Source organism: Dreissena polymorpha, chromosome 1, assembly GCF_020536995.1.
Source record: "Dreissena polymorpha isolate Duluth1 chromosome 1, UMN_Dpol_1.0, whole genome shotgun sequence".
Classification (NCBI taxonomy): Eukaryota; Metazoa; Mollusca; class Bivalvia; order Myida; family Dreissenidae; genus Dreissena; species Dreissena polymorpha.
The window spans coordinates 51,658,611-51,685,142 of record NC_068355.1 but is presented as its reverse complement, the minus strand read 5'-3'; the positions used below and the strand labels follow the sequence as shown (position 1 = coordinate 51,685,142).

General features: G+C 38.1%; 3 protein-coding genes across 3 annotated transcripts in view; all 3 read left to right on the top strand.

Moving 5' to 3' along the window:
* The window catches only part of LOC127880703 (uncharacterized), a 140,970-nt gene that overhangs the window by 88,258 nt on the left and 26,180 nt on the right, over positions 1-26,532 (top strand). The window lies entirely within an intron of this gene.
* Positions 10,041-11,573, top strand: LOC127880690 (uncharacterized). The gene has a single exon (XM_052428025.1). The coding sequence runs from the start codon at positions 10,049-10,051 to the stop codon at positions 11,156-11,158; it is 1,110 nt and encodes a 369-aa protein (XP_052283985.1). The 5' UTR covers positions 10,041-10,048; the 3' UTR covers positions 11,159-11,573.
* LOC127880670 (uncharacterized) lies at positions 17,198-20,139 on the top strand. Its single transcript, XM_052428007.1, has 2 exons — positions 17,198-17,375; positions 18,670-20,139. Exon 2 carries the CDS (start codon positions 18,684-18,686, stop codon positions 20,073-20,075), a length of 1,392 nt encoding a protein of 463 aa, XP_052283967.1. The 5' UTR covers positions 17,198-17,375; positions 18,670-18,683; the 3' UTR covers positions 20,076-20,139.

The window sequence follows — 26,532 nt, the reverse complement described above, 5'->3', positions numbered from 1 at the left end:
AACATTTTACTGTAACATAACGTGTTTTTTTAAGATAAGTGGTACAGAAAATACACGTCGAAAATCTTTTTTAAGATATTTTTTGTTATATTTGATCGAGAATGTAACCCGCCTCCCAGTTTCGCTGAATGGGTCAAGTTTCCCACGGGTACTACTTCCCCGTACCCCCCAAAAAATGTTCGTACCCAATTTGTTTTTCGTACCCAAATTCTTTTTCGTACCCAAATTTTTTTTCGTACCCAATTTTTTTTCGTACCCATTTTTTTCGTAACCAATTTTTTTTTTCGTACCCAATTTTTTTGTGCATAATTCTTGTACCCAACATTTTTGTACCCATTTTTTTCGAAGGCAAAATTTTCGTACCCAAATACACAATTATGTTGATGTAGATAAACTTAAATTGATGCTTTTATATCAATCCTCTTCCAAAGCTTCGTCACACCAGTACTGTCAATACTTTGATTATTGCATTGTTGGCGTATTTATTATCTTTTTTGAAAGGTCTATACTTTTCCAGTGAAAGCCTTCGTGGCCTACACTATTTCCTTGGAAATCCAAAAACAAATACCAACACTGCAACGACATCTGAAACTGGAATGGGCAATCGTCAGTGATCAATATCTAACGTAAGTGATGTTGAAATGTTTATTTTCTCCTTGATAGTTTTCGACGTGCACGACGTAGCCAACTTCCATTGCCGGTCTGATAATCTTCTGTTTTGCTATATACCTCACCAAAGTCAAATACAGAACCCATGCCCTGCACGCTCCTGGCGGTTGTTCTGGCGTGGATACTTACGCACTTTGTCACTAACGGATCTTATACGAGCCAAGTTCTCATCTTGTAAGAATCATCAGTATGCAACAAGACAAACATTTATAACGGTTTGCAAACAAATCTGTAAGTATTTGATCGCATAATAAAGCAATTTGCAAATCTATTTTTGTTTTTTAGAAGCTGTATATATATATATCTTTATTACTTAATACGTTCCGACTATATTGGTTACGATTTTTACACTCAATAGAAAATCCGGGTGAATTAATGTAATGTTATTTCAAGCATAGTTTGTACACAACTCAATTATAAATCGTCAAAAAACTGCGTTTGACTTTGTTAATTGCCGTTTTTATAGTGTTGTTTCATTTTGTAACATATACTGCTCGGTATAATTGTTACTTACTTGTGTTGTTAACGATCCTAAAACGTACGGTATGCGAATTAAAAAAGTATTTTTCCAAAGCAGTCTTAACACATATACATTACAAGCAAATTAAATGTGATATGGAACGTTCTAAGTTACATAATCGTGAAAAAATAACAGTCTTTAATTAGGAGAGATTTGGCTTTGAAAATGGACTGACACACACACTAATTATTTGAAGCGTTGGGTGTAAAACGGTTGTCACGCTTTCTATTTCTGTATTGAGCTCTGATAGTTTCATGCCAACATTCAAAACGAAAAACAGCATCCATATCATTTTTAAATTAGACTATCCAATAGTAAAATATATATTGGCGTGACAATGTCTCTTTCACGAAGGTATAATGGTGTACTTGGAGTTGATATGCAAAACACGACTGTTCATGTTCGATCCTTTAGTTCAACTGAGCGTCAAAAACAACACAAATATATATGACGTCAAATAATAATAATAATAACGTGCTAATTCGCGGCAATTGTTAATAAACGTTACGTATAAAATCTCATATAATATTCACGACATACTGGGGGCCGCAAAATGATAAAACAGAGTTTTCACTTAAGAATTGAATAGCATTTTTCTGCATTTCATCGGTGTATGAACTGTCGGGAAAATTACGCCTAATTTGCATAAACGCCGACGGCGTTTATGCATAAATTAGGTGTATTTTTCCCGATAGTTCATACACCGATGGAATGCAGAAAAATGCTATTCAATTCTTATAATTACAACAAAAAATGATCTTAAAGCTGAAATTCTATCGTGGTAAGGGTCATAAAAGTCCATTTTCATCTAGCGTATGAACCTATTTTCAGTTTCGGTTTCATGTCCGTCAAATGGGTATATCGTTGAAGTTCGCGCAAAAAATATAACGTCATTTCGCTATTGACCAATAAAAAACAATGTCATTAAGTTTCGCGCAAAAACACAACGTCATTTTGGCAACTTGTTTTTGACCAGAAAGTAGCGCCATGAATAGTCATGTTTAAATTTTCATACGAAGTGGGTTCATCGGAAAAATGAAAAACCGGTCATGTGAACAAATTATCCAATCAGATTGCAGCATTCATATGAATGTGACAGAAGTTGTAATTATATTAGTATACGAATACGATAATCATAACAAAATGCTTAAATATTCAAAAACAGTCCATCACAATAATATCATGATTGCCCATCAGTTTCCATTTTGTGTTTTGGAGTCGGCGTGTTTAACCTCGGCAGAGGGTCTGGTTGAGATTGGAGTGGGAACGTTTCTGCTCATTGTATTCCGCCTGGCGGGGAGGTGGGGGCGGTGCCCCGCCGGATGTGCCCCTTCCAAACACAGGAGGTGGTGGGGGAGGAGGTGATGCTACAGACCCTGGCGGTGACGGTTGGGGGATCCCCTTTCCTGATGGTGGATGTGGTGGGGGCGGTATTGGTATCCCACTTCCTGGTGGTGGAAGCGGTTGTGGTGTCGGCGGTGGTGGAGGGGCTTCCCCACCGGGTATCGGACAAGGAGGTGGTTGTGGAGGAGGAGCAGACAAATGCCCACCTCCAACCCCTTGATATATAATATCTGAAAGTCTTTTCGCTTTTAATTCATATATTGCACTTGCAAATGATGCCTTTGTGTCAGCACTTAACACAGTTGAGTTTGTCGTGGGCTCTGTGTGGCAACTGGTTCCTTTACTGTGCTTATTGAAATATCCGCAGTGGTCACACGACAGCTCGTTTCCGCCGGTGTTCCTGATGTGAATGATTTGAGAGGTCGGGTCGCGATACAGGGGCATGTATATCGCCTGTCGTATAGCCGACTCAGCGCAGTCCCATCTCACATCCCCACCTTGGTTGTCTGTGTCCATACGCAGCAGTGTCTGCAGGATGGTGAGCAGGTCGTCCGAGTGTGGCGTGTTGTACACCTTATGAGAGAGCGCATTGAAGACGGCGTTGTGGTCGGTGATGTCGATGCCGACGGGATTGAGCGCTTAAGGGCGTCGTCGTCGTCCTGTTTCTCGTCGTCGAACACGTTACACTGAGCGTCAACAACAACTCAAATATATATTACGTCAAATAATAATAATAATAACAAGGTGCTAATTCGCGGCAATTGTTAATAAACGTTACGTATAAAATCTCATATAATATTCACGACAGTCTCCAACATTTTAAGTGGATGTTGTAAAGGTCAAGAAAGGTTCAAAGCTGGGTTAAACAGCTATGCCGTAAAAGAATCCGACTAACCAAATTTAAGTCCACATGCTGATGAATATGTTTGTAGATCAACAATACTTCTGAGTTAAGCAAAAACAAGTAAAACAATTCCAATTGACCGTGTCCCCGGTTATGTCGAAAACTCCAGAAACATCTGAAACAGAATACAAAGATGCAAAAGTGTACATGATGGTTAATAGGTTTGATAAGTTCAATCACTTTCGCAATAATACTTTTGTTTGATAACTCGTAGCAAACAATCCGACTTATGGACGGATGTAGGATTCGAAGCACAAACGAAAGGACGGACCGACAAGGGCAAATGTATATCCCCCGAACAATTATAACAATATCTGGTTTTATTTTGTAAATAAAAGTGTATATTGTTTTATAAGAGGGACAAACAATACATTAAGCGGATACAATAATTAATTCATCGTCAATACCAAATGTATGATATGTATTATAAATATACAATATAATATATTCTCGCATAAGTGTATTCTTTCAACGCAATTGATTGTAATTAATATGGATTAAATATAAAAAGCTAACACGTTCCACTAAATAATGAGTGACGATTCTGTTAATTTGTTATGTCCCCCAGTCTATACTGGGGGAAATATTGTGTTAGCCCTGTCTGTTTGTTGGTTTGTTTGCGTCAAACTTTAACATTGGCAATACCTTTGAAATATTGACGATAGCAACTTGATATTAGTATTTGGCATGCATGTGTATCTCATGGAGATGCACATTTTGAGTGGTGAAAGGTCAAGGTCATCCTTGAAGGTCAAAGGTTAAATATATGGGGGACATAGTGTTTCACAAACACATCTTTTTGTTAAAGAATCTTTGTCGGCAAAATAAATCTCGTACATTAATTTAAAAATTATAATTCGGCTTCAATACTATGTTTTATGAGGCATCATTATTCTGAACAAAGTTGACAAAATAACGGTAAAAAGAAAACTGGAAGCCGACACGGTTTTATAAATAATACAAGACAAATATGACAGGTTTAATGCAATAAAACCATCATGTGAATGCTGACCACGACAATAGCTTGAGCATAACAAGAGCAACAAATGCCTAAGACCTCCCTAACGATAGGACAAGAGTTACACATTTTTCTCCGGGGGCAATCAGTCTCTGAAACGAACAACCTCCTGCGGACTAACCCAATAGTACAATATTTCAGCAGTGTGTTTAACAAGTATTACGGTTTTGATATGTTTAATGATTTTTTTCTAAAATGTGTATGTTCATGCAATAATGTTAAAGGTACACATGTATTAGTTTTATATCGCATTCTGAAAAAAAATTGCAGGAATGAGTGGCAGTTGAAAATCGTCACTTGTCATGGGTGTTCTGGAGCCGTGCCCAGTCGTTGTTTTCTGAATGAAAAAGCCTGTATGTAACTTGTTTATACGTATGGGATACTAATGCTGGTGGAAGATGTGTGTGTGTCGCAGTTGTCATTGCTATGAACATGTCAACTTGTGTTCTATTGCCACTGAGATAACTTGTATTTTACCAACTTTGTCGCACAAACTTAATAGCTCTTCAACTTAGCATAACGGAGGTTTTATTGTAGGGATTTGCCTCGTTGGCGTCGCACTGAAGTGCGGCGACTAGTATGTAATACTTTTTTTTTCGCTTATGGGAGGAGAAGTTATTTTACGGATCAATGTATATATTTTTGTTGTCAGAATATCTTGCATAGTGGTGATTTTTTGTGTAAATTAGTGTAAATAAGTACTGCATTTGTGCCTATTACATTTACTAAAACATTTATTGCCAATAATGCAAAGCTAATTGTTTTAATTAATAACTGATCACAGGGACTGGGCAATAATTGAAGATCACAAGGACGGGGCAAATACGCGAACCGGTGAAACTTTCTGGTTTTGTATAAAAACAAAACTTCTTTGTTCCACTATCCTAGCAACCACCTAGTTACTAATGAAGGCTCTATAGAGCGCGAAGCGCGGCACGTATTATTAATTGTAATAATGAGTCTTGATAAAGGAAGCAGCCGTTTATCAATGAGGAGCACCCTCACAGCACCCCAGTCTCATTACTATCAAGTCCTCGTACAGGGTTTTTTAAGAAGCACATAAAGAAGGCCGCAGGACTGACCCGTATCTTGCCAGTGGTATGGACCCTTTGGTATGGACCTTTAACCCCGTTCACTATCCAGCGTTTAAACTTCCGGATTTATATTTAAACCGACTATTAATAGCTTATTATTATCTTAGTTAGAGGGTGAATTTTCAAGCGGTTCCGTAGTGTAGTGGTTACACGTTCGCTTCACATGTGAGAGGTCCAAGGTTCGAGCCCCAGTAGAATCAAAGTATTTTATTTGTGTTCTATGTTAACTTTTTGTTTTGATGTAGACATTTTAGTTTAAATAAATGTGCTGTTTTATTGTAACCATTTTTTGTTTTATTATGCCCATGAAATATATGTGTGAGAGGGTGGGGGGGGGATTCGTAAACACATTAAAACTTTTACAGTGTTTTCATTTCAATGAGTACTAAACCCCTATCGTAAATTAGCAACGTAAGAATAAGTTCAGAATCATCTCCCCTTGAAGTTGAGAAAAATATTAAATTACGCTTACAAGATGAAGCAGATTTTTTAAAACCTACACAGTTCTGTTCCAGTTATGAAAACTGCACACGGATGCCAGTAAAAAAGGAAACCAATGTAAATAAAAATGAAATATGAAATATTTGGGGATTACAACACAAAATCATAGATAATGGTTATTTGGGGGCTATAACACAACATCATAGATAATGGTTATTTGGGGGGTTATAACACAAAATCATAGATAATGGTTATACCAGTATCTTTTTCTATTTTGTTTAAAATAATCGGCCAATATATTAATATTTACAGTAGACAAAAAATCGTTCCATGTAACTTCATTGAGTGCCTTTTACACTGAAATTCCCGACGCCCTTTGATGCTTTGCATTAATTGTTATCTTGTATACTGTTGGAATGGAACAGGATACACTAATTGACACAAATAATATACAGGATACACAAATTGACACAAATAATATCTACTCTCGTTATCTCGAAGTCGGCGGGAACAAGAAAAAATCTCGAGATAACGAGAGTTCGAGATATCCGATTAGGCGTTTTCAAAGAAAAAATGAGACGAAAAATCAACTTGTTTTTAACATCTAAATACCTGCTAAGTGGTCTAATTAAAGCCGTCACCGTGTGACATAATACTCTCTACTACCCTATCTATTACCTGATATAAACTTGTTTTTACGAGGCAAGATTAAATTTGCTATTTAAATGCATAAAATGACGTTTAATGTGTTACAGAATTGCATGAACACATGCGGTTATCCTTTTTCTAAACTGTCGAGTAAACATCCGGTAATGTTGATATTTAAAGTTATGATGCAATTGACGTCCAATCAAGACCAGGCTTTTGAACATGCGTAAATCACGTTCAGGAATACTGAACTGTACATGTACATTTTGTAGTTTGAAATGCAAAGTTCAATCGATTAGATCTTTTGAATGCATTTTAGATTGGTGTTTGTAAAAACAATTAGTCTTTCGGCCTTTCGGCAGGCTGTGTATTAATTGCACAACAGTTAAAGTGACAAGGCTTACTCAAGTGTTAATGGCTAACGACATTACACACGTGTGGTCATTGATGCAATTAACGGATCAATTATCTAGGGCACAGCATCCGGAGCAGCCAGGCGAAGCCGGACGGTGAGGTATCAAAGAAAAAAGTTCTCACCTTTGCCGACACTGGGACAGTTATTCGCACTTCGAGATAAACCACAGTAAATACATGTAAAATCGGGACTGGGGACAAATTTTTATATCGAGATATCGAATTATTCGACATAACGAAAATCGAGATATGCGATATTTATTAATATAGATAAAGAAGGAAAAAAGTTGGGACATTAAGCTTACTTCGACATATAGAGAAAATCGAGATATCCGATGTCGAAATAACGAGAGTAGACTATAAAAGTATATATATAGATACATATACTTTGTTTATTTTGAAAGCTACAATGCAGATAATTGACATTTGACTGTGTGTCGCGACTGGTTAATCGTGCTATCAATTCTATGGTATATTATCAGATAACATCAAGAGAGAGTTTCTTCTTCACATATCCATGTATTTTCTTTTATCTTTATTAGTGTTGATTTTGCATATGAACCGATACCTTTGCGTTTGAAAGCGAAAAAATACGTATCATGTTTTGCTAAGTAAATTTATTACGTTACGGATCAAACAAAGGCTTTGTCAAATTCAATTGAGCAGTGTGGCTTTTTTGTTTGAAACTGCATCAATCAAAAGCTGGTGTTTAAACTTATGAACAATCAATCTTCATGAGCGATAGCATTCGTATTGACTGAATTATTCTGTATTCTTAGTGTCCCTGGTGTGTGTATCAAATAACAAACTAACAATGCATGCTAAAATGTACTTGGTCTGAAGACAAATAAACAAATATTATCTAGTCAACTAGTACGTATGTTTTAAATTCGCTATGAATTTCTACATGGTTATGACGATGAAACAACGTGTGTTCCTTGTATAATATTTACGATGTTAACCTGACTTTTCGCTTGGTGTCACCAAGCCATTGTGGTTGTTCATACCTTACCTAACAATAAACTTCAGTGTAAGCGCGTTAGCCATCACAAAGTGGCGTTTTTTAACACTTCACATTGGCCATACAAATACAATGTTGCATTATATAAGTAGATGACAAAGCGTGTTTCTCGTTTTTATGCAATCAGGAAGAAAAAATGTCGATATCATTCATTTAAACACATGTGCTTCAATATAAAAGGACAGTAAAAATATGAATTTGAAAATAAATACATATACAATAAAAACACAAAGGTAAAAGCACACAGATAATATTAAAAATGCTGTAGCGGTTCGCATGTTGTAAAATAATTTAAAAGTACGTAGACTGTACAAACATTATTCTATCCATTAATAGGTACACATTTGTACAACTGTTAAAATAAACACACAAAAACATAAAATTACTTTAATTGCATAAATAATGAATTCTGTGAATCAGGTACCATAGACAAACAAACGAAACTTATTGTCATTATGAATACACCAGTACAATTTGCACTTTTATTTAGGTTAAACTTATTTGAAATTAAAAGCCGCAAGTGAACTTTTATTTTGGTTAAACTAATTTGAAATTAAAAGCCGCAAGTCAAACTGATTCATGGCTAAGAATTGTTATCACAATCATTACCATCCATTTTATTGTTTAACAATTTATTTTGCGTTCAAGTACTATGCCTAATCAATTAGTTTTTTACGGCGATAAATCAGAGGACCTCGTCCTTTAAAAGGTGATGTTCGCAGAAGATCACTAGATCATTAAGACCACTGTTTGCAGTCGGAGTTTTAATACGCAGGACAGGTACGTTTATGTTTCTTAAAATTACGTGGTATTTTGCGTCACCTTAACAATATATTTACCTACATGTACGATACTGAGGTAATTCTCTTCGTGAAACTTGTTGGCAGTCATTGTTTTCGCGTGAAATGTTTTAATGAATATCATCGAAAATTGGTTTCTGCCTCGGAACTATTTCTTTCCTTGTACGACCAACGTGTAAAACTTACTTGTGAACATAGCGAGTTTAGCAAACTATTGCATTCATCTATGTCATCATGAATGTAATTTTCACCTGAAACAATAGAAATCAAATGATACCTCTTTAGAATCACGTTCTTTTTAATCATACAATTGTTAAATTTCCATAGTATACACATATATTAATAGAAGCCTACGCTAAACTTAGTTTGGTTAGCCGGTAGTGGTGTGTGACAATACGGTGGTGGTATATTATAATGAAGTAGTCGAAGAACGCATAATCCTTTGTCTTCAAACACAATCGTTGAATCATCATCGCGTTCAAAATACGTGGCTGCTTTGTTGCGTCATCATTAGTTCGAAGATTCATAATTAATGATCCGCTCATCTTATTGTATATTTAAGCCTGTCAAGACGCACTGAAGCGCATTTAATTTTGGATTGTTTCGTTGAACGGTAAGGAAATAGACAAGTTGTTGTTTACTGACAGGACCTTATCAATGCCTTTTGTTCTAAAATTGAAACATTTCGGTCTAAGTTTCAAGTCTAAACTCATATTAACTTATGGATGCCAATAAATTTCAGCGAGTCCGACAGTGCAATAAAGTATTGGACATTAACAGTTACTGGTCGGGTAATTAATTTTGTTTTGAGGTTTAACAATTACCGGACAGGAAATGTAGTTACTGACCTGGCAATATGGTATACAAATAAGACAATTACAGACAGATTAATATGGTACTGGCTTGGCAAGAACTATCTTGGCAATAAGGTGTTGAACATTGACAGTAGCTGACAGGGGAATATGGTACAGTGTACTGACCATGGAGAGTTGACCGACACTGACTGTGGAATATTGCATTGGGGATTGACATAAAGTGAACGGGAATATAGTATTGGCGTTGACTGATAGTGACCGGTAAATATGGTGTTTGGAGTTATCAGATAATAATCGGGGAACGGTCGTAAAACTGCTATCAAATGTTTCATGATTTGTCATTTCAGGTACAACGAAACAATGATCTCCTTCTTTGTGCTATCTGCGGCAGTTTTGGCCGTCTGTTCCGGTCAAGGAACGCGTTCTTCTGCTTACCCCGTCAGTAGCGGTGGCTTTTCGAGTACCAGCTTCGGTGGCAGAGGTTTTGAGAGCGATGGTGGCGGATTTCCTGGTCCCAGGAGCGGTGGATTTCCTGGTTCCAGTGGAGGTGGTTTTCCGGGTTCCAGTGGAGGTGGTTTTCCTGGTTCCAGTGGAGGTGGTTTTCCGGGTTCTAGCGGCGTGAGAAGCTTTCCCGGCATGGACATGGGTTCTTCTGGACCGGCTTATACAGGAGAAGGCTTTTCTGGAGGAGGTTCCCAGTTCGATACCGGATTGGGTTTTCCTGTTGTTGGTGGTTATCAATTTGGCCAAGGCGCTGGTGTTGGAGGTATGGGCGGTGATTCTTCTTTCGGGGGCGCCTCTGGAGGAGGATTTTCGTCGGGATCGTCGTCTCTGGAAATGAGAGGAGCGTCTTCTATTGAAGGCATGGGGAGCATAAGAGGAGGCTCTTTTTCAGGACAAAGCTTAGCTGGAGGAACATCTGGATCAGTGCAGGGACCATACAATGATGAAAGAAATCCACCGCCACCTGAATTCATCGGAGCCCGTGGCGGCCAGGAAGGTTTCCCGGTACATGGCGGATTCTGCGGCGGAACTGAATGTCAAGATGGCGGCGTGTCTGTTGGAGCAGGGGACGGAATGGGAATGGGTACAGCTGCGGCAATGGCTGAGCGCCGTCGCAGCGGCTCAAACGAGGACATTAGAATGTACGAAATGATGACCGGGCCACCGATGGGGGCTGGAATGGGGATGGGCGGTATGGGAATGGGTGGAATGGGTGGAATGGGAATGAGTGGAATAGGAATTGGCGGTATGGGAGGTGGGATGGGAATGGGAGGTGGGATGGGAATGGGAGGAGTGGGAATGGGTGTAGGAATGGGTGGAAGAGGGGCAATGAGTGGATTTGGAATGGGAGGAATGATTGGCGGAATGGGAGGTCATGGCATGCATGGTATGGGAGGATTTCCCGGTCCCGGTCGAGTGTTCCCAGGAGGCATACCCGTTGGACCCAGATACGGCTTTGGCTTTTAATCCGGCAAAGAGGTCACCGTTGTTGTGTGTAAATATACACGAACAATATATTGTGGATACAGCAAAAAAGAGAGTTGCTTATTCATTTAAAACATCCTGTATTTACAAGTTTATCTATCAATCTGTTACACGCCGAAAATCACATAATAAATCTTATATAGATCTAAATGTAATTCGTGCACATGTTTGAACCTTGAAAAAGAGAAGGCACACAGTGACTAGAATATGCTATAATGATTCTTTTGAATAATGATGAATAAACATTGAAACAGCTCTACTGAATATGACAGACCAACATGTACGTATATTGATTGTTCGCGAATACAAAAATAAAACAATAATGGTACATTTTATTTTTCCAGCATTAGAAATGAGACATCATATTCTACATGCATATCGTTTATAAAAATTTAAAAGCGCTTTCACGTTATCTTCAGCCGCTGATATATCATTTATAATTGATATTGACAGTTAAAATGCCACATAACAAATTACATGCATTTGTTTATAGCGATGTTTTTGTTACTTATTCCACTGAAAACAAAAGCCATTTATTTGATGACGAAAACGCTAATAAGCCGAGGCAAAAAGTCTATATTTGGGTGCCCATGATTCAGAAACCCTTCAATTAAATGTTTTATATATACATGTATATATATAATTTTAACAAGAAATATCTTTAAAAAAGATATACGGCGTTGATTGTGGTTGGAGTTTGTGAAAGGTAAAGAATTCAATAAATGATATCAAGGATAGCGAATATCTTTGTCTGTGCAGTTCTTAGCTGCATCACACGCAGTACGGGATATTACGCGGAGTTTTCGCGGCTTATTTTACATTATTACGTATTGCTGGTCATAAACCTATAGATACGAAACAGAAAACTAAAAGAAGAATGGAAGGGAGATTTAAACATATGAGTCAACCGGCCACACGCTAAGTATCCGCACATATTTTAAATATTTATACGCGCGTTCTTCGAACAAACCTGTTTTAATGGTTTGTCGGGCATTGCTATTTGATTCGATTTTTAACAGTATCGAGAAATCATCATCATGTATCATGCTTAATACATTAGTCAATAGATCTATAGTGGAATAATTCTTTTTAAATTAATTAAAAATAATATTTATCATGGTATTGTTGAAAACACATTAAGAATCTATTATTGACATAGAATAATCATATCGCTGAATATCTTCATTTAACATCTTTCTGGTCTAAAGAAAATTCCAGTTCACCTAGTTCACGGATAGCGTCTATATTATATAACGATTATTTTACTGGCCGCGAACTCAGGTCAGCACTTAATACGAAGACGCATGACCTGTAGGTCACAACATACCAAAAGATTTCCTGCACAAATTCAATGTAAAAGCAATAACTTTAACAAAAAATAAAGTCAAACTTTTGCGCGTAGACACCCCCATAATCATACCTTTTCTTAAAGAGCATTCCAAGCCGCAATGATTTAAACAATAAAAAACATAGGTCATCCAATATGTAAGAAAGAACTCAATGCGAATCAGCGGTCACTGTTTTATGGCCATTTTTTTACCGGCATCAGGGATATTGTAGTATACAACAATGTTTTCCCTACCACATGAACACAGAAATATTCAAAAATAAAGTCATGGCAAGTGCCCGTACAGAGAATTGTGTCTTCAAATAAATGAAGATTTTGTTTTTAGAGGGTATAGCATTGAACACCAAAAGTATTTAGTGTATTGTAACCTGTAAATAAACCACACACTAACCGCAAACTGACCCGTGATACCTCGCGGGTTGAGATGCAATGCATTAAAGTGAGGCCACGCTTCCACTGCTCTTTATACTTTTACATGTTAACATGTTGACAGGAATATGGAAGTCAGTACTAAATATGAGAACATAGCCTTTAAGTATAAAACGCTGTTGCCTCTGAAAAGAAAAGGTGCACGCACAAACTGTATTGATGTCGAGATTGAGTGTAAAACTGTTCTATCTATTAAGCCTTTTCATTAGAGTTAAAAATGTTTCATGCTGAACACGCAGTCAAACAGTGTTACAAAGACGCGGACATGTTTCCAATGTTCTGGTGGAATGCTCAAATCAGCCTATGGGATAAATGAAGTATATTCATTCTGAACTAGCCGCGGGAAGTTTAATTTGAATTTTATTGGACAGTTACAAAGGTCAGGTAAGGTAAAAAGCTGGCGTATACAGCTTCGCCGAAAAAATGACATCAAAATTAACGCTATGATTTCATAAAATTCTCCTTAAATTATGTTGGTTTCTTACTTTGCTAACTTATTCCTACTTAAATTATGTATGCGTTAACGTCTTAAAATTAACAATTAACAACGAGATTTGATTTTATTTCCTGAAGATAACGTCAACAACTGTCACTGTTAACCCAACTGTAATGTGACCTCATGTCGCCTTAAACGTAATCGTTCTTAAAGGGACCTTTTCACAGATTTTGACATGTATTGAAGTTTGTCATTAAATGCTTTATATTGATAAATTTAAACATTGGACCTAAAAATCTCCAGTAAAAACAAGAATACAATTTAAAAAAGATTTTTAAAAAGTAACCCTCAACTGGGCTCAAACCACTGAACCCTGGAGTTCGTGGATGTAAAAATCGTTTTTCAACAGAGTGGCAAAGTCTGTTACGTTGTTGTAAAAATACCGTACGAATGATGACGGTATAGCCTGAACAAGATGGTCATTCTTTACATGACCAATAATATGTAAGTGTGACCCTTGAGGCAATTGTGTCTCTTATGCCAAAAGACTGTAACAAGCATGATGAAAACTTCTTGCGTGTTACAGTCTGATTAAGTTCTTCATTAAATGCGCGACTTGGAAGTATCGTGTTCGAATCCTACTAGAGGCATGTGTTGTTGTCTTTCTAAACTATGATTATTATTTTGTTACTATATCAAAGTATGCACTGTTTTAATTTAGTACTATTTTTCTAGGAAATGCGGTCGATTTTACATTTAAAGACATTTTTAAATTGATAACGATTATTTTATTAAATTACTTATTTCTACTGAGTAATAAAATTCTATATAATTGGTCATTATTAAATGATGAATCAGTAACTGTTGATTTTGATTAATCAACGAAAACATTAGGAATGATGTCAATCTCTAACACCCGGACATTGGGAATGATGTCAATCTCTAACACCCGGACATTGGGAATGATGTCAATCTCTAACACCCGGACATTGGGAATGATGTCAATCTCTAACACCCGGACATTGGGAATGATGTCAATCTCTAACACCCGGACATTGGGAATGATGTCAATCTCTAACACCCGGACATTGGGAATGATGTCAATCTCTAACACCCGGACATTGGGAATGATGTCAATCTCTAACACCCGGACATTGGGAATGATGTCAATCTCTAGCACCCGGACATTGGGAATGACGTCAATCTCTAACACCCGGGCATTGGGAATGATGTCAATCTCTAACACCCGGACATTGGGAATTATGTCAATCTATAACACCCTGACTTATTAACAGACTGCAATATTATTTGACAAACAAATGTTTAAAAGACAGAAACATGGATATTGCACAATTTCAAAAGCCATGCGAAAACGATGAACTTGGCCTTGAATAGTGCTTTAGCGTTAAAATCCCCTGATACGTTGAGCCTTAAACTTTCCAGTCATTGACTTGACGACATTAACTCCTACGCGTTCATATCAACTACCAAAATCTTGAAAAAAAAGAGAACCAACAAAGGAAAACACTTCATAGTATTGTTTATAACAAAGAAAGTAATCGTTGTCGGAAACCAACGTTTAGAAAACCCCACCAACTATTCCATGACTTGAGGAGAGAGTGGAAGCATTGGGTTTATTTTTTCTTGAACAATCTCCTTGCGTTTTCAGCGTTTTTATTTCCCATATGCACGCCTTGCACTCTTAAGGCGGAAAAACGTACCGAACGTTAATGGTTATGCAACGTTAAGTTCAATATGTTACTGATCAAACCACCACGTCGTCGATTGTCATTGAGCTATACGGCGTTTTGTACTAAAGTGCAAAAATTAAATGGAATTGTTTGAACACGTTCGCGATCTATCTTCACGAGCGACAACACGGCGTAACGACTGAATGATTCTCTATTATCAATGTCCCATGTGCGTGTAAGAATATATACTAGTGATGAATAAATATGCATCACTCACATTTGTCTCAACATAAATGTAGCTGCACCGCATTAAGATAACAGACGCGCAGTAAAAAAAATAAACTAAATGTATAAATTTAATGCTGGAAACATTATTGTTTCATTCGGACACATTTAATAAAGGTGTATGTATGTTTAACTTTAAATAAAAAATAACGAACTCTACCAATAAAATATCACAGCAATTATTACATTATCGTATACTTTATTTTGCTGACATTGTTGTTTTATATTAAGGAATTCTTTTCTTTTATGCATGGTAATATCAAACTAGTCAATAAAAAAACGAAGTTCGTTTTAAAAATTGTGAATTTTCAAAATATGATATTACCGGTGTACACTGGCGATACGATTTCTCATTATTTTACCTGTTTGTATCCCATTCAATGCCGTGATATTTTTACAAAAGTGTAGTTACTTTGCTGGATCTAAATAAAAGTCAAGTGATTTGATAAAACAGTAAGTTCAAATATGTATGGTCATAACCTTTTCACATATTTTGGCATGTATTGAGGTTTGTCACTTAATGCTTTATATTGATAAATTTAAACATTGCATATAAAAATATTCAGTAAAAAACAAGAATAAAATAAAAAAGTAACCCTCAACTGGGCTCGAGCCACTGACTCCTGGTGTAAAAGTCTATCGCTTAGATAACTCGGCCATCCGTGCTCATATAAAGAATGGTGTATTTTATACTCTATATAAGCAATCCTCGCAGTACCACAAAATATAACAACAACTGAGCTCTACAAATTATTCTTGAGCTCGTTTCATGTTGCAAGGCTTTATTATTTTCAGGTTTTTAAATCCTCCAAAGATGCATATAATGGATATTTTTGAGCATGGTAAATGTTCAGTATTACTGTTTCCTCACAAATATCATAACTACAAGGAAAATTTTCAAATCTGAAACAATTTTTTTTAATTGTTTCAATTAACCAAAACGTGAAAAGGCCCCTTTAACTAACAAATTTTCAGCTGTTTTAGATGTGTAGATGCGGATAGACGTGTAAAATAAACAAAGAGTTGCACAAAACATAATCTACATAGTTAATAATTGTTCTAAAAGATAAATTATGCTGGTCATTCAACCATCGTAGCTTGATACAAACATAAACGGTCTGTAAGAAATTTATCTACGGACATAATGACCCCAGACTTAACAGCGCACTCTGTCAGTGTCGCGGACAGACTTAATCGTTACCACAAAAACTACCAACCCTTCAATTGTTTAACATTTGTATTCAAGTACGCGTCATTACTCACTTGTTTACGGCGATCAATCAGTTGACGGTGATAATTTAGACGGCGATGTTCGCAGACGATCACAAGATTTATCAGACCACAGTTTAAAATAAGACGCAAATTTTATTCAAAGGTTTTGTACATGCTCGTAGCTTTACATTACGTGGCATGAAGCGTGCTCCAATTATAATTTAGGTAAGACTATTCTTTGCATGAAGTGTGTTTTAGTGTTATATTATCGATAAAGTAAATTATATCATGATAAATGCGATAAGAAGTCTGTTTTCTTCAACAGATTGTCGTTTGTCTATTACTCGAAACTGTTTGCTATGTAAAAAAACATGGTAGAAAACGCTTGCATAATGTTGAATAGTGAAAGCGATAAAAGTTACAAAAACTTGAAACATAAACAATCCTCATAGTAATCATGTTCGTTTTCATCAAATGTGCTTTAAGATTGTTCTTATTGTTTATCAAACAAACTAATTTATATAAGCGTAACCCTTGTTCATATAGTATGATGGGCTGGTGGAGGGATAGCAAAATATGTAATTCGCTAGAACGCAATCTCCTTTGTTGTAAAACAAAACCGTCGAATCATCATCGCATGCGAAGCACGTTTTTGCTTGATTGCGTCATTTGACGCGCATATAGCAGTGATTTCCGAGGTTCGGAGATTTATGACTAATGATCGGTTTATCAAGTTGTATAATTGCGCTTGTCAAAACATATTGTAGCGCATTACAATTCGGATTGTTTCATTGAACGGTAAGGCAATTTAATGAAAAGGAAAAAAGGAAATGCAGTGGATGTTGACTCGCAATGCACACCCATGTCTTCCTCTTATCTTTATATATGTTTAGTTAAGTGTAAACAAATAACTTGTGTTTATTTTTGATACGAACTGATTAGGGAACCCGACATTTCTACGCAGTTGAAAGTTTTTGAACGGAACATATGGTAGTGGACGTTGACAGTTACTGACTGTAACGTATGTTATTGGACGTTGGCAGTTACTGACTGTAACGTATGTTATTGGACGTTGGCAGTAACTGACTGTAACGTATGTTATTGGACGTTGACAGTTACTGACTGTAACGTATGTTATTGGACGTTGACAGTTACTGACTGTAACGTATGTTATTGGACGTTGGCAGTTACTGACTGTAACGTATCGTATTGGATGTTGGCAGTTTCGGACCAAAACCGACAGTACTGAACGTTGGCAGGCATCGTACTTTAAGTTGAGATTTACTGGTCAGCGAATAATGTATTGACGTTTTACAGTTACTAACAAGTGAATATGTTTTCGAAGTCTTACAATAACTAAACAGGAAACATGATATTAAAGATCAACATTTACTTATCAATGAATACAGAGTAAACCGGTAGTATTGAAACCTGGCAATGTCTGTCCGGGTAGTAGGGTAATCGAGACCGTTAGTGATCATGGAAATTGTTTGGTTCGGCACCAATTCCTTACCATGAAATATGGCTGTGGATTTTTACAATTGCTTACTTAAGTGTTAAGTGTTTTGGCTGAACCTATATAATCGGGGGGGGGGATGCTATGGTATATATGTGTAATAAGCTTCCGATGCATTTCTTTGATCGGGAACAAGGATACCAGGTTTACTGTTATTGACTATGGAACAATAAATGCTGGCTGATTGGTTATGACAGGGGAATGTGGTTGAATTTCTGAACAAGAAAAAACGGCGTTTTCGGGCTTTTTACTCTCACTTTATTTGCATAACAAATTATGCAAAACCTACTGATGATTGCATGGCTAGGAACTCATTAAGCTTATGATAAATAATCGTGATAGTTCAATCCGCATTTGATGTGATCTGATGCAAGTGGTAGTAATTAAGCCAGTTTTTAAAGTGAGAATATGAAGTACGCTAACAAACTTGAAAATGTACAGAGTGCTGGTTACATACAATATCAATGAAGCCTTAAACGCTCAAATGTTGTTCTTAAAAAAGGTTCAACAACAGTCAAACAATACATTTATTCTGTGTAAACTACATTTAAATTTTACATGTTTTGTTTATTTCAGGTACAACGAAAAATATGGTCTACTTCGTTGTGCTATCAGCGGCTTTTTTGGCCGTCTGTTCCGGGCAACCCAACCGCTCTCCCGTGTATCCCGCTAGCAGCAGTAACTCAGGGGGCGGTAACAGCGTCGGCAGAGGCGTTAGCGGCGGTTTTCCTGGTGCCAGTGGCGGCGGTTTTCCGGGATCCGGTGGTGGCGGTTTTCCTGGTTACAGTGGCGGTGGTTTTCCTGGTCAAAGCGGCGGCGACAGCTTTTCTAGTTTTGGTGGTTCAATGGGACCTGCTTATTCGGGTGATGACTTTCCTGGAGGGATTTCTAAAATCGAAACCGGATTTAGTTCATTTGCAATGGGAAGTTCTCCGATTGGTCAAAGCGCTGGAGGGTTCGGTAGCGATTCGGCTTTTGGGAATGCCATTGGCGGGGGTTTCCAGTCAGGATCGTCGTCTGTTGGAACTATGGGATCGCCTTCTATAGGAGGCATGGGCGGCGTCTCGTTTTCAGGACGAGGCTCCTCTGGTGGAACCTCAAGTGGATCTGGCTCAGTGGCGGGACCATATAATGATGCAAGCAGACCGCCACCAACCGAATACATAGGAGCCCGTGGCGGTCAGGATGGGTACCCGGTGCATGGGGGATTCTGCGGCGGAACAGAATGTCAAGATGGCGGCGTGTCTGTTGGAGCTGGAGACGGAATGGGGATGGGTACCGCGGCGGCAATGGCCGAGCGCCGTCGCAGCGGCACAAACGAGGACATTCGAATGTACGAAATGATGACCGGACCACCGATGGGCGCAGAAATGGGGATGGGCGGTATGGGAATGGAAGGAATGGGTGGAATGACCGGAGCGGGAATGGGCGGATTCGGAATGGGAGCAATGACTGGGATGGGTGGAATGGGAGGAGCGGGTGGAATGACCGGAGCGGGAATGGGCGGATTCGGAATGGGAGCAATGACTGGGATGAGTGGAATGGGTGGAGCGGGTGGAATGACCGGAGCTGGAATGGGCGGATACGGAATGGGAGCAATGACTGGGATGGGTGGAATGGGTGGAGCGAGTGGAATGACCGGAGCGGGAATGGGCGGATTCGGAATGGGAGCAATGACTGGGATGGGTGGAATGGGTGGAGCGGGTGGAATGACCGGAGCGGGAATGGGCGGATTCGGAATGGGAGCAATGACTGGGATGGGTGGAATTGGTGGAGCGAGTGGAATGACCACAGCGGGAATGGGCGGTTTCGGAATGGGAGCAATGACTAGGATGGGTGGAATGGGTGGAGCGGGAATGGCAGGAATAGGAGGTCTTGGAATGCATGGAATTGGCGGGATGGGAGGTCATGGAATGGGAGGATCGCATGGAATGGGAAGGCTTCCGGGAGGCATGGTCGGTGGAGGCAGATACGCCTTTTAAACTGCCATCGATGTCACCGTATAAGTGTGTAAATAGTCACTTGAAATATATTGTGGTTACAAGATACAGCGTGTTGCTTATTCCAATCAAACATGGTAATATTCAATTGAATTTATCAAATACGCCAAAAAATCACAAAAATCACAACTATTAATTTGATACAGTTTAATGTATTTCGCTTATATGACATGAAGACATCAATTGGCCTTTAAAAGTTTTCAGAAAGGTATGATTAAGCATAACTAAGTAGTTGGAAAGTTATAACCAAATTAACAAAACTTTATGTTTATTTAAACCTTGCTAATGATTTATGAAAAAATGTATCAGACTAGTTAAATGTTCGTTTCAGGTAAACTTCAATTCCCTTACGTATGATTGTATTGTTTAAAAGTTTGTTGACTTTATTTTCGATCTGTAATTAATCATTATTATTGATGTTAATGTTTTTACATGCCACATAATTAATTTCATGCATGTGTTTACGCGATAGATTTATCTTTATAGCTTTGAAAACAAAACCAATTAACGAAACATGCTAATGAGTCTAAGGAAAGACAAATACGCAACGACGTGACAATAATTAACTCTATATTTGGTTAACAATGAAGCAAAACCCTTTAGATCTAATTAAACGAGAGAGAAAATAAAATATTTTAAATATTTAATATTTTAATATTTAATAAATAAATTTGACATGAATATATATATATCGCTTTTATTAAATAAATGTTTCTATTTATTATATCGCTCTCTGACAAGTCTTGCTTTTTCCTATATAAATCATGTATGTGTTATAATTTACAAATTTAAATTCAACAACCAGTTTTACTTTATTTCCTGAAGAATAACATCTATCAACGTCGATGTCAAATGAGATGTATCGAGAGGGGGGGGGGGGGGGGGGGGGGGGGGGGGGGGGCATGCGTAAACGGGAGCTTACCGGATTTAAGTAAGAGTAGTTGGAACTTATTTACAATATGGCGTCGTTTGCGTATTTCTCGTGAAAGAGTAACGAATATTTTCACCCGGTAAGCCACTTTATATTTACCGTATATTTAATTTAAATGAATACGCCCTTTCGGCTCTTCAACGCTTGTTTGTTTTCAAAATCGTAGATAAAAAATCGAGATTAAAAAGCTATTGAAGGAATCCCGTCCACAAATTTGGTGTCTATTGACGTGAAGTCCTAATATCATTTTCTCTTATAATACACATTATTGACGCACTTGTACAGTAAAATATAATTAAATCCTGCATGATTATCTCATTTTCTCGACGCCGTTTCATATCTGATAACTAATTTATTTCCGAAAACATTGGTGTAACTGACTCCCGTTTAAGCACACTTTGGGACCTGACTTCCAAATGACAAACAGTTATTTCCTCTGTTAAAAGATTTTACACGAAATAACTGTCTCTAATGAATTCCCCCATTGTATCTAATGTTTTGGAAAACATTTTCTCTTTAGAGATCAAGTTATTATTTTTATCATTTGTATTACTTGTTATACTTTTATCTTGTATATGTTTTCTCACATACTTAACGCTAACGATAGATGTGCGTAATATAATGTATTTGACGGTATTATTTACACAGTGGAATTCTTACCCGTTTATTTTAACACATGTGAACATACTTATGTTTGAATCAAACGAAATACTTTGTTTACTGAACGGAATACTGTATGGAAGGGAAAGACCGCCAATATTATTCATCACCAGAAATGGTGCACGTGTTGAATATTCAGCTCATTTGTTTTACAAAGAATTTACAAACATTTTAAATAATATCTGTTTTGCACAATTGTAAAGTGTAAAATGTTGTATGATCCGATTCTACACAAAATGTTTAAATGTTTAAAAACAAACATGTAACTTCTTAAACTACAGATCTGAAAATAAAGATAGTGCATATATAAAGTCTACATCTTCATATACCTAATATTGTAGTCATAATAATAAATAAAAGATAATAGATCCATCTGAAAATAAGTTGATGACAAACTACATTAGCATATTGAATATTTTCTAAGTTGTACGATCGGTTTTAGTAATCTGCTACAAGTCAGCATATTACAAGTGTACGCTATACATAATACAAGTTGACGAATCACAATTCAACATTTTACAACGCATTTTCAAGTCAACCGGTGTTAGGGTACAATTTGTCATTAGTAGCAGCCACAGGTGTTGGGCGCTAGGCCAAGTCACTTAAACACTATCAATATGTAATAAAACAACATTTTTCATCAATTTGACCAAACTCAATTCTGATATGATATATTAACTTTGAAATCGGGTTCAAAGTCTCTTAACCCTATAGTTAACTGTTAAATGATTAATGTGCATTCCGCGCGTCTTAACCCCAGTTTAAGACTTTGAACCGCAGTTTAAGACTTTGAACCGCAGTTGAAAGTCTCTTAATCATATAGTTAAGAGAGGAGTTAATGTGCAAACGGCACTTTGAACTCGGGTTCAAAGTTTCTTAACGATATAATTAACTGTTAAATAATTGATGTGCATTCCGCGCCTCTTAACTGCAGTTTAAAACTTTGAACCGCAGTTCAAAGTCTCTTAATTCTATAGTTAAGAGATGACCAATGAAGTCGCGGCATTTACCTTCTAATTGTGGTGTAAGCTCCGCTGATTGGTTGTCTCAGTTAACAGATTTGTATCTATTTTTAGACACACTTTAAAACGCGGTTCAAAGTCTTGAACCCGGGTTTAAGGAATTAATGTGCAAACGGCACTTTGAACCCGGGTTCAAAGTCTCTTAACTATATAGTTAACTGTTAAACCGTGGTTTAAGGAATTAATGTGCATTTCGCTTGCCATAGAAAGTATCTTTATCATATAGTTAAGAGAGGAATTAATGTGCAAACGGCACTTTGAACTCGGGTTCAAAGTTTCTTAACGATATAATCAACTGTTTAATAATTGATGTGCATTCCGCGCCTCTTAACTGCAGTTTAAGACTTTGAACTGCAGTTCAAAGTCTCTTAACCCTATAGTTAAGAGATGACCAATGAAGTCGCGGCATTTACCTTCTAATTGTGGTGTAAGCTCCGCTGATTGGTTGTCTCAGTTAACAGATGTGTATCTATTTTTAGACACACTTTAAACCGCGGTTCAAAGTCTTGAACTCGGGTTTAAGAAATTAATGTGCAAACGGCACTTTGAACCCGGTTTCAAAGTCTCTTAACTATATAGTTAACTGTTAAACCGTGGTTTAAGGAATTAATGTGCATTTCGCTTGCCATACTATGCCAAAGGCGTAGATCGAAAAAAGTCGTACCTTGCGTAACTTTGGAGTGGGGGGTGGGGGGGGGGGGGGGCGAATGCCGTTTCCACACCGCTATTAAATCCGCATATGATATACATTTACATGCATGGAAAGATACAATCATGACATGACAAATGAAACATAAACTTGTAGTGTTTGAACAAAAGGATGAATATAGTTTTAATATAAAACATTAATGCATCACATCTTATATGCAAAAGCCAATATGTTAGTGTCATTACGAATGCAGATTTGCTTGCATATGGCTATTATAATGATGAGTCGACTAAAGCATTATGTGCCATCAATCAGCTTACTCATGTACGATATACATGGTCGTGCGTTTAAATGCACATCAACAAATCTCCCTCTGCATTTCATAAAATAAGGTTAAAGACACGTCGAAATATTGATATTTTTTAAAAAATGTATCGTATCCAACGGTAAAAAATCGACATATTATAACTTACAGGAGTAAATAAATCCCAGATCATGCTCGGAATACGGGAACACACAGACTGACTGTCTCACATAGCGTCGCGCGCGATCAAAATATTCGATTTTTTGTGGAAATGTTTGGACAATCTGTTCATAGTGCCTTCGCAAGTAAAAAAAAGAACACATCTTCATTGTCATAGACTGAACCCAACAGTTTAAACTACGGAATCTGGATAGGGCCAAGTTGAGTGTCGCGTGTCGACCTTCGAGGTCGACACACGACATTCTCGCGACATTCTCTCGACGCTCAATACGACGCGCGACAATCATGCGACGATCAATATTTGAGTGTCGCATATCGCGCTGGGTTTAAGGAAAAAAAATCGTAGAAAATCTTGACTGTCGACTACGGAATCCGAATAGGGCCAAGTTGAGTGTCGCGTGTCGACCTTCGAGGTCGACACACGACATTCAAGCGATATTCTCTCGACGCTCTCTCGACGCGCGACAAATCAGTCGATAGTCATCATTCGAGTGTCGCATATCGCGCTGGGTTTTAGAAAAAATATCGCAGAAAATATTGACTGTCGACTGATTTGTCGCGCGTCGTATTGATCGTCGAGAGAATGTCGCGAGAATGTCGTGTGTCGACCTTCGAAAGCGACACTCGACATTCTCGCGACATTCTCTCGACGCACGACAAATCAGTCGATAGTCAATATGATATATCGCGAGAATGTCGCCTGTCGACCTAAAAAACACACGACATTTTCTCGACGCTCAATACGATATATCGAGCCAATATCGCGCAATTGTCGCTTGTCGACCTAAAACCCCCTAGGTCGACACACGACATTCTCTCGACGCTCTCTCGACGCGCGACAAATCAGTCGACAGTCAATATTTGAGTGTCGCATATCGCGCTGGGTTTTAGTAAAAAAAATCGCAGACAATCTTGACTGTCGACTGATTTGTCGCGCGTCGTATTGAGCGTCGAGAGAATGTCGCGAGAATGTCGTGTGCCGACCTTCGAGCGCGACATTCGACATTCTCGCGACATTCTCTCGACGCACGACAAATCAGTCGACAGACAATATGATATATCGCGAGAATGTCGACTGATTTGTCGCGCGTTGAGAGAGCGTCGAGAGAATGTCGCTTGGATGTCGTGTGTCGACCGGTGTGGGAGTAATTTTTTCATCTGCAAGCAAGCTGTTGTAACTTTTTCAGCTTAAGTAAAAATAGCGGCATCTAGTAGCAGCAATAACAGCAGCAGCAGCAATAACAGTAGCAGCAGCAGTAGCAGCAGTAGCAGCAGCAGTAGCAGCAGCAGCAGTAGCAGCAGCAGCAGTAGCAGCAGCAGCAGTAGCAGCAGCAGCAGTAGCAGCAGTAGCAGAAGTAGCAGGAAAAGCAGAAGTAATAGTAGTAGCAGTAGTAGTAGTAGTAGTAGTAGTAGTAGAAGTAGTAGTAGTAGTAGTAGTAGTAGTAGAAGTAGTAGTAGTAGTAGTAGTAGTAGTAGTAGTAGTAGTAGTAGTAGTAGTAGTAGTAGTAGTAGCAGAAGTAGCAGGAAAAGCAGAAGTAGTAGTAGTAGCAGTAGTAGTAGTAGTAGTAGTAGTAGTAGTAGTAGTAGTAGTAGTAGATAGTAGTAGTAGTAGTAGTAGTAGTAGTAGTAGTAGTAGTAGTAGTAGTAGTAGTAGTAGTAGTAGTAGTAGTAGTAGAAGTAGTAGTAGTAGTAGTAGTAGCGGTAGTATTAGTGATACTGGTAGTAGTGGTAGTAGAAGTTGGACTGGTGGTGGTGGTAGAAGTAGTTGTAGAAGTAGCAGAATCAGGAGTAGTAATAATAGCAGTAGCAGTGTAGTGGCAGTTGCAGCACCACCAACTGTAGCAGTAGTAGTAGTTGTTGAAGTAGTAGTAGTAGCTGCAGTAAAAGCAGTAGCAGCAGCAGCAGCAGCAGAAGCAGTATCAGCAGTAGCAGCAGTAGCATGAGCAGTAGCAGTATGAGTAGTTGTTGTAGTAGTAGTAGTAGCTGCAGTAGAAGCAGAAGCAGCAGTAGCAGCAGCATAAGTAGCAGCAGCATCAGTAGCAGCAGCAGCAGTAGCAGTAGTAGTAGTTGTTATAGTAGTAGTAGAAGCTGTAGTAGAAGCAGTAGCAGCAGTAGCAGCAGCATCAGTATCAGCAGCAGGAGTAGCAGCAGCATTAGTAGCAGCAGTAGCAGCAGCAGCAGCAGTAGCAGTAGTAACAGTGTTAGTAGTTGTTGTAGTAGTAGTAACAGTATAAGTAGTTGTAGTAGAAGTAGTAGTAGCTGCAGTAGAAGCAGTAACAGCAGCATCAGTATCAACAGTAGCAGCAGAAGCAGTAGCAGTATCAGCAGTAGCGGCAGTAGCAGCAGCAGTAGCAGTATAAGTTGTTGTTGTAGTAGTAGAAGAAGCTGCAGTAGAAGCAGTAGCAGCAGCATCAGTGGCAGCAGCAGCAGTAGCAGCAGCCGTAGCAGCAACAGCAGTAAAAGCAGTAGCAGCAGTAGTAGCAGTAGCAGCAGTAGCAGGAGTAACAACAGTAACAACAGTAAAAGGAGTAGCAGCAGTAGCAGTAGTAGCATAAGTAGCTGCAGTAGTAGTAGTTGTAGTAGCAGTAGTAGTAGCAGTAGTAGTAGTAGTAGTAGTAGTAGTAGTAGTAGTAGTAGTAGTAGTAGTAGTAGTAGTAGTAGTAGTAGTAGTAGTAGTAGTAGTAGAAGTAGTA

What these genes read in the sequence shown, in the direction of transcription:
- LOC127880690 (XM_052428025.1), top strand. Translation starts at nt 10,049, where the DNA reads ATGATCTCCTTCTTTGTGCTATCTGCGGCAGTTTTGGCCGTCTGTTCC.
- LOC127880670 (XM_052428007.1), top strand. Translation starts at nt 18,684, where the DNA reads ATGGTCTACTTCGTTGTGCTATCAGCGGCTTTTTTGGCCGTCTGTTCC.